The sequence below is a fragment of the Callospermophilus lateralis genome, chromosome 6 (genome assembly GCF_048772815.1).
Source record: "Callospermophilus lateralis isolate mCalLat2 chromosome 6, mCalLat2.hap1, whole genome shotgun sequence".
Taxonomy (NCBI): Eukaryota; Metazoa; Chordata; class Mammalia; order Rodentia; family Sciuridae; genus Callospermophilus; species Callospermophilus lateralis.
In genome coordinates this window covers 46,754,196-46,763,949 of record NC_135310.1, presented here as the reverse complement: position 1 = coordinate 46,763,949, position 9,754 = coordinate 46,754,196, and the positions used below count along the sequence as shown (strand labels likewise).

At 33.9% G+C, this 9,754-nt stretch overlaps 1 protein-coding gene across 2 annotated transcripts in view; it reads right to left on the bottom strand.

The window, feature by feature from the left end:
• Positions 1-1,837: 1,837 nt before the first annotated feature.
• Positions 1,838-9,754, bottom strand: part of Cep85l (centrosomal protein 85L) — a 153,400-nt gene continuing 145,483 nt past the window's right edge. For both annotated transcript variants that reach the window (XM_076858308.2, XM_076858309.2), the window contains exons 12-13: positions 8,936-9,176; positions 1,838-3,768 (exon numbers count right to left, since the gene is read on the bottom strand). In XM_076858308.2, coding sequence (XP_076714423.2) covers positions 3,605-3,768; positions 8,936-9,176 — 405 coding nt within the window. In that variant the 3' untranslated portion in view covers positions 1,838-3,604. The remainder of the gene's footprint in view (positions 3,769-8,935; positions 9,177-9,754) is intronic.

The following is a 9,754-nucleotide window of genomic DNA, read 5'->3' as shown; positions in this document are numbered from 1 at the left end:
GTGTGATATAATCATATGGCAATTACTATGAATGGCATTTGGGGGCAAAGTTGGAAGTTTACTTTTTATAACAAATAGAAAATAGTTCCTCTTGTTTTGTGAACACTGAAAAGAACTGTTGGAAATGGAAAACAAAATGAATTAACTTTAGCTCTGAGAGCTACAGTTATTGGCAGTCTGAGTGAGCATGGTTATAAGAATTGCTTATATATGTAATTACATATCTACAGTGATAGAAATCTAAATAACAGAATGCCAATAATCCAAACTCAAGTTATGCCTGAGCTGAACTGTGCTATGTAAAAATACAGTCCAGGTGTTCAGTTACTGTGACTCAATGAACTATTACTGATATTTAAAGGTCATTTTCCCATTAGTTTCTTTAAAAATATTCTCTAAAAGATTCCTATTGAGTTTTGCACAATGACAGAATTAATTTGCAAGCTTATTAGTAAGTCAGAAATTACAATTTTCATTTTAGCAACACTTTCCAGCCCTTGGGATTGTCTTTAACAAGCTACTGAAAGAAAGCCTATTTCAGTTTAATAAACTGTCACAACCAAAATAAATTTCACTAAGATACAATACTGCTAAATTGAAATATTAAATCCTATTTCAAATATAAAATGGGGCCACATATTTTTAAAAATAAGTTCAGGCATACCTTACCTAGTCAATACTTAAACACTTTTTAAAAATTACAGGCCATTAAAAATTTATTAACAATCTAAAATCTTCGTATTTTTCTGACATCAAATGAAAACAGCTTTTGTGCCCTTGTCTCAGCTAATGTTGTTATGTGCACAGCCAAAGTGGATCTGTTATCGAGTCATATTCATCCACGCTGAATATGACTGAGTTAGAACAGGCTTTACTTCAAAGAGCAAAAGATCAATTATGACACTTCCTAAAAAAGATAAGCATTTAATAATACACAAAAGCATAATTAAAAAGAGGTTTAATTATCTAAAGAAATTTTCAAATAGACTGACTTTAAAACTTAAATTAATTTCCATTTCAGGTATGTATCACTGTAATAACTTCTATGAACACTCTGGGGCAAGACACCATAGTGTTGCTATTTGTCTGTCTTAGCTGACCTAATAGTAAAATATTTATTTTTAATGTGACCCCAATATTATTACTGACTGCTCTAACACAAAAGGGTGTGGGTGTCTTGAGGAAGGGAAGTTTTCTGAAAAATAAAAATTAAAAGCTGCCTAATTAGAATGTTACTAGTTTCATTTTTCTTCTCGGAATTCCTTACAAAATTTCTACTTATTTTCTAGGCCCCTTTACAAACTTCAGACTCTAAGAAATTGTATTTTATAATCCAAGATTATACTTAAACTATCATATCTTCATGCTTTTTTAAAATAAGAGTATACAATTTCCAAAGTGAAATACATCAGCAAAAGTTCCTGTTATATTTTTTACCTTAAGATATGTTAATTAAATTAAATTTTTAAGTTTTAGAAAGAAAATTTATTAAAACAAAAAATCATTTCATCCCAACCAGGCTAGGGAAAAAAAACAAACAAACTGTACCTTTAAGAGAGTAAAACAAATGGTCATAAGTCTGCTTGAAAGAATAATAACCATAAAACTCCACAACATAAACTATTAAACTTAGGAGATATTTAAGTAAGAACCTATTGACCCAAGGGTGCCTTATTTTTGAAATCATGGTAGGATGGTGTGAATTCTATTCAAAGAGAATGTAAAAATGTTATTTGGTGCAATTGTGGCTGAACTGTGGCAGATATTATGATCCACTTTTCTGTAAAGGGACATCTTCTCAGATATTAATCCTTGTAAGGCAGAATTCTTTGCATCCTTTTTTTTTTTTTTTTGGTGCAAATTTACTACTTTTTGATTGTCTTCGAAGGACTAACACAAAAAACACCAAATGAATACATTAGGAAACCAAGTTCTTATAGTGACTAAGTCCTTTCTGAGGTCAGGGACCTTAGGATGCAGAATCACTATAATGCAATGATTTCTTAGTGGCCAAATCCTATAAAGAGGAGCAGCATGGACTCAGGCACTGAAAGAAAGGGAGATGTGATGTCTTACAGTGTATTATAGTGAAGTGTTGAACTAGAATCATGTAACAGTTTAATGAGAGCTGTAAATAAGCCAACATTCTAAATAGAGTTTTCCTGGGTGTCTCCTTGAAGGCCTTGCTCTATTATGCTTTCTCTGTTGAGAACAGAAAAAAAAAAATCTTTTCTAGGAGCAGCCTTTGTATACATATGCTTGGCAAGAAAACAGGCATATGATCTGCTCTCAAACAAACAATATCATCCTGACTGATCTATACATCGTATTCCTCACTTCTTTAGTCTTGCCTAAGTAAACCCTGACAATATTGAAAAATCAAACCAATTTATAGGGGACAATAGTTTACCATAACTAAGTATATTCAAACTCTGAAGAACTAAAACATAGATAACATTCATTTAGAAGTTTACATGTTGCATATCTATTAAAAATCAGTTTATTTCATACTAATACCCTGTCCTCCAGATGAATAATTATCCAAGCCATGTTCATATTCTATAACCCTGTTATTAATGAAATATACCTAATAAAAGGAAATAAAATTATCATCTAGGTTTACATTTTGTTTTATGTTAGTGTTAGTTCAGATATAAAGAGCTGGCTTTCTCTTAATGTAGTTGCAAAATTAAAACAGGTACAAAGCTGAGACTTTGATAAATAAACTATTATTCCAGAGTCAGTCTGACAATCTTTGCTTAACAATGATCTGAGGCCTTGTTTGCATTAATTATATATGGCTTTGTTTATACTGCCATATATAACAAAAAACTGTAAGTAGTAAGAGACAGGATAAAATAATTTCAACTTATGTTAAACTTTCTTGTAATGTATAAATTATAGTGCTGATGAAAAAGATTATTGCATCAGTACTTCACACTCTTACAATCACTCTGGAGAAAAAGCTGACCCATCTCAACTCCAGAACCTCATCATCTCAGTTCAGTGATTATTTAAATCACAAATGGTTTTGCCTGCTGTACTTCTATTAAACACTTGCCTACTGTTGGAACTCTTATTTAGCTAGCCCCTGAAAATTCAAAATACAACACGTTTCCATATGAAAAAAATATAAGAATAAACAGTGTGTGCCTTTCTTAGAAGGTTTGATTTGATGCTTGAAATCCTTATAATTATATGAACTTAAAAGCACTTACACACACACAAACCTCAAACACATATGCATATGCAAACACATAAAACCTACAGAAGTAAACAAAATCCTGTCCCTTTATCTGAAGGGAACTATTCACAAATTGGTCCTAAAATCAGTAGTTTGGAAATTTGCTTTTTCTTGTTGACTTTATCACATTTTTCAAATGATAATTATTTTGCCTGATTAGATAAGCCCCTTAAAAATCTCCTCACATTCCTATTTTCCCTCAATTAAACAAATCAACACACACACACACACACAAATAACCTATGTGCAAGTGGTATGTCACTTGCAATTTTCCATTGTAACTCTTAAAAAGAAATATGAAGAACTGTAACTCAGCAGCATTTAACAATGGATCATTATTGCTGTGGGACCAACACTTGATCACTGGGTTATGCAGTTATCTCCCATGTCCTGAGCATAGCGGTCTGATATTGTAGTTCTTAATTCATCAATGTCTCTCCGTAACTGGCACACATCTGACAGTCTTTTAGCAAGTGTTTCTGAGCTGTGGTCACTTTCAGTCTCTTCAGCTGAACAATTCATTGCTGTGTAAATAAAAAATGGACAGAAGAATGACTCATTTTGCTTTGAATAAAGACATTTTAGGATTTTCATCTTAATCATCATGGAAACATAATATTATGCACTGAATATGAATGAGGCTCAGATTTAAACTTGCATCATTTGATATTTAAATAGGTATTATCTACCTGGTCCTTTAAAATTTTTGTTAATTAAGATGTTGTTAAATTCATACAGCAATACATAAAATTCAACATATTTAATTGATGACAATGTTCCAAAAGTGAAAAAGAACATAATCAAATGTCTCTTTTCAAGTTCAACTAGAGAACCCAGTTCTTTCCTTTTGATAAAATCTAGAAATCATTTGCAGAGGAAGTAGTTTAAATTTTTATGATTGCAAAATGGGTTTTTATTGACATGCAAATATTAGTTTTCAAAATATATAGAGGTTTGGGGCCCTATAATCCCAAACAACTGAATCAAGTTGATAGCTGGTTGCCCAAAGTCTCAGTAACAAGGAGTAAATCAGCTAGCTTTTACTTACTTACTCCAGTATCTATTCGTGAGCATGTCACAACCTAAAATCAAGCAGAGCCAGTGACTGTGAAATAAACCTTTTCTTCTACCTTCATTAGTCCTAGTAGTTTATTAAAGACATAAGGTCAGATAACTGTTATTTTAACAAACATTAAATAGACATTTGCCCTGAGTCCAGGGGTCATGATAATGTGCAGGTCAGTGGCTTGTTCTCAATGCTTTACACATGATTTCATAAACAAATGAGCACAGTGAGTATTGTGATAACCTGAACTACAAGCTATAGAAGCACTAAAGGAAGAGAACAACCGGCCCTAACAAAAGAAATATCAAATATTCACTAAGTGGGCCAAGAAAGCAGAATGAACAAAAGTATAGAGGCAAAAAATTAAAGAGTCTGAAATAATTTGACAAACTTCAATAAAATTAGTGTCCAGCTCTAAAATGATATGGTACAAATCATGAGAGAAGAATGACAAGAAATAAGCTACCAAGGTAGGCAGTGCTATTTCTCTGATAGAGGAGAGTAAGTATTAGGAAACCAGATTCGAGGTTTAGAAGACAGATCACTCTGGAAAAAATGTGAAAAATGGACTGGGGAAAGGACTGTGAGGAAAATGGGTTACACATAGTACAGGGATGAAAGATCTTGTAAGGAACAATCATCAATTTGGGTGAGGGTCAGAGCTTGGGGAGTTCACAGATAAAGGAAAAAGCAAAGTGAAGTAAAAAAATCTGGGCTAGGGTGATAGGTGAATGTTGGTACTACTTACTCACTGCAAGGAGAAGGTTTAGATGGGTTCTGCTTAAGCCATGTTGAGTTTCTGATGCCTATGAAACAGCCAGTTCTCAAATACACACAGATGAACTACAAGGAACCCAGAAGAAATATTCTAGGCAGGGAAACAGATAAACATCTGTTTGGTGGAAAAGGTTTAACAATAACAGGGCAGGTATAAGATTATGCAGAAAAAGGATTAAATAAAAAAAGAAATAAAAAACCAACAACAAGTGGATGGGGGATTGTGGCTCAGTGGCAGTGCACTTGCCTAGCATGTGTGAGGCACTGGGTTTGATCCTCGGCACCATATAATAAATAAACAAATAAAATAAACGGTATTGGTTTCATTAAAAAAAATGTTATTGAAAAACAAACAAACAAAACCACCAACAAAAAGTTTCTGGAAGCCCTAATACAGAAGTAGTAAGGAAATCCATGGAAGACTGAGACTGAGCAGTCACAAAGGCGAAAGCAGAACCTAGGGAATGATGTCATGGAAACCAAGGTAATAAGAGTTTTAAGGAGTGTGGGGAGCAGAATCAACAGCTAACCAAAGGAGTTACGAGATAAAAATTCAAATGAATCCAGTGCTTCTGGCAAAAGAGTTGGCTGGCCAAATTTTCACAATACCAAATAAATATAAGGTAAGGATTCCAGGTTTGAACTTCAATGATTGGAAGAAGTATACATTGGGGTGTGGGCTGAAAGAGGTAAGATTCCTGAATCTTTTGTTCATATTACGATAGCTCTATTACCATATTATGCAAAACATTAACAAATGCTATAGTAAAAAATGTAGGTTACTCATCTGGAAAAATAAGAGACCCAGAATAGCTAAAGCAATTTTAAGTAGGAAGAGTGAAGCAGGTGGCATCAAAATACCAGACCTTATACTATACTACAGAGCAATAGTAACAAAAACAGCATGGTACTGGCACCAAAACAGGCTGGTAGACCAATGGTATAGAATAGAGGACACAGAGACTAACCCACAAAATTACAACTATCCTATTAGACAACGGTGCCAAAAGCATGCACTTTAACAAATGGTGCTGGGAAAACTGGAAATCCATATGCAACAAAATGAAACTGAATCTCTTATCTCTCACCATGCACAAAAACTCAACTCAAAATGGATCAAGGATCTAGGGATTAAACTAGAGACTCTGTGTCTAATAGAAAAAAAGTAGGCCCTAATCTTCATCACATGGAGCTAGGCCCCAACTTCCTTAATAAGATGCCTATAGCACAAGAATTAAAACCAAGAATCAATAAGTGGGATGGGTTCAAACTAAAAAGTTTTTTCTCAGCAAAAGAAATAATCTGTGAGGTGAACAGGGAGCCTATATCCTGGAAGCAAAATTTCACCCCTCACACATCAGATAGAGTACTAATCTCAGGGTATATAAAGAACTCAACAAGCTAAGCAACAAAAAACCAAATAATCCAATCAATAAATGGGCCAAGGACCTGAACAGACACTTCTCAGAAGAGGATATACAATCAATCAACAAATATATGAAAAAATGCTCATCATCTCTAGCAATCAAAGAAATGCAAATCAAAACTACTCTAAGATACCGTCTTACTCCAGTCAGAATGGCAGCTATTATGAAGACAAACAACAAGTTTTGGTGAGGATGTGGGGAAAAAGGTACACTCATACATTGCTGGTGGGACTGCAAATTGGTGCAGCCAATTTGGAAAGCAGTATGGAGATTCCTTGGAAATCTGGGAATGAAACCACCATTTGACCCAGCTATTCCTCTTCTTGGACTATACCCCAACGACCTAAAAACAGCATACTACAGGGACACAGCCACATCAATGTTTATAGCAGCACAATTCACAATAGCTAGTGGAACCAACCTAGATGCCCTGCAGTGGAAGAATTAAAAAAAATGTAGCATATAAACACAATGGAATATTACTCAGCACTAAAAAGAACAAAATCATGGAATTTGCAGGGAAATGGATGGCATTAGAGAAGATTATGCTAAGTGAAGTTAGCCAATCCCAAAAAACCAAATGCTGAATGTTTTCTCTGATATAAGGGAGGTGACTCAAAGTGGGGTAGGGAGGAGAGCATGGGAGGAAGATTATTTCTAGATAGGGAAAAGGGGTTAGGGGGTAGGGGAATAGCAAGGATGGTGGAATGCGATGGTCATCATTATACAAAACACATGTATGAAGATTTGAATTTGGTGTCAATATACCTTATACACAGAGATATGAAAAATTGTGGTATATATGTATATTAAGAATTATAATGCAAAAAAAGAGTACATGTATAATGGCATAATTTGGCGTGAACATACTTTGTATTATACACAGTTACGAAAAATTGTGCTGTATATGGGTAATAATGAGTGTAATGCATTCCACTATTGTCATTTATGTAAAAAATTTAAAAATTACAAAATGATTGAAAGGGGGAACAGCTCTAAAATGGTAGGCAAAAATCAGTCTTCTGTGGGTGAGCCTTTACTTCTTGCTTCCAAGAGATCATTCCTAACTAAGCCACCTCATGTTCACCTGGCAACCTTCTCCTTTTCCTCTTCAAGATACATACCAAACTCCAGCTATTCCATGGAATATTCACAGCCATTCCCATGTAGATGATTTAGTTGCTTGTCTCCCTTGTGCTCCTATTGTCCTTTGTCCATGTCTCCATTACAACACTTACAACGATGCTCAGATAATTTGTTTAATGTATGGGCAAGGAATGTATTCAATTTATCTCCAGTAACAGCACCTAACTTAGTACCTGGAGCACTGATAAGTATTTGCTGAGTAAGTGAATATACTTAAAACATGAAGTGTTTTTAAATACCCACACATGTGTACAGACATCTATGAAGTGGAAGAGAAAATCCTGCTGACACTGCTAAATATAGATACATGTTTCACTTAACAAGTGATATACTTGATTAAAAGCATTATTTGATTTGCCAAAATAATTATGATGAGACAAGATGCTGGAATCTTTTTAATGAAACTGGAGACAGAACTAGTCCTTACTTTGGTCATATAAGAACCATACTATGAGACAGTTACTCAATATAACAAGTCCATTTATAAGCCTTATTTGTGGTTTTGTTCTTTCTGTTCTTATCTTTTTACTAAAGTCTATTTCTTTTCTATTAAAAATGAATCAACATGCCAGTATCTACTAATTTGGAACCATATGTAGAGATAAACATCCCTGCCAAAGTAGCACAAAAAGGAAGGCTCATACTAGGATTTTATTGTGGCAGTCCTTACAATTATGTGTGGAGGAAGATAGAACTGAGGCAGAACGTGGGTGGGTGTCACATGGAAAAGGGCAAAGACAACAGGTATGCATGACAAGCACAACAGATCTGTAGGCTGTGAAAGCTGGCTCATTTGAAAGTACTGGCCCTCACATTAAGCAACTGCCATGTAACACACACTGTGTATCAAGGAAAAAGTATTATCTATCTAACATTTTACCAGTGAATACATGGCTGGGCATTATCATACAACCACCATAAAAACAAAAGAATTATTACTTTTATAGAAGAGTAATTAGGAATTCACTCCTACTTCTACTCCACGCACACATTTACAGATTTGGTATAGGAAAAATATCTAGGCATTCTACCAAGGGGAAGTCCATATCAACCATGACCTGCTCACTTCTGTAAGTTATGTAATGAGGTAAGTTATATTAATGAAGTAATAACAGGTATACCTAAACCCATAAATTGAGTCAGAAACTTATAAACCTAAGTATGAAAGAAGATAACAAAAATAAACAGAGAAAAGACAGTAAGAAATTCCTGATTAATGAAGACAGGTTTCTAATTGTTAAGCAATAAAATAAAGACAAGTCATCAGCCACTTACATCTAATTCCCAGTAATAATGAAAGATTAGGCTCCTTGCCCTGAGCTCGCTGATTAAGAATACTGCACAATGCTTTCAAGTCAAGCAAACAATAGGACATTTCTTTGAACAGCTGATCAATCACAGTCAAATCAAATAGTGGCCGTTTAGAAAGAACTGTCTGCTGCCTAGATTGGTCTGCTTCCTCGCCCTGATCCAATAAAGAGCATGTCTCTTCTGTTTGTCTTTGGTTCTGCAATGGCTGAAGAAAAAAAAAAAAAAAAAAGAGTTGTTAGAGGAAAAGTACTCAAAAGCAATATAGGTTTAATGTTTTTTTCTCCAAGACTATAAACAAGTCTATATTATCATACTGCATGTCATATTATATGCATATCAACCAAATTCAACTGCATATGTGCAATGTGAAAAAGAAATACATTAATATATATAGTGGACACAGTTCCTCTGATGCCTTAGGATAAACCTGAGAGAAAACCAAAAACCCATATCCAAAACAGCCTTAGGTTCTAGAATTTCTTATATAATGAACATCTTGGTTGTGTGTGTATTTTTCTGTAATAAAATTTATTCTAAGGACAAAAAAAAACTACAAAGAAAAATTAGGCCCGATTCTATTATTTTTTACTGTTAATAGCAATAGTTATTTAATTACTTTGAAGTGAATTTTTCTATATTAAGAAAAAAAAGCTTGTTATTAATGTTGACAAACAAAAAATTTCAGTTTAATAGAAAAAATACAAATACAAATACAAAGATGGGAGAAAAACTCAATAATTATGAATTGTTAAATTTAAGTTGGAAGCATTAATATGAACTCTT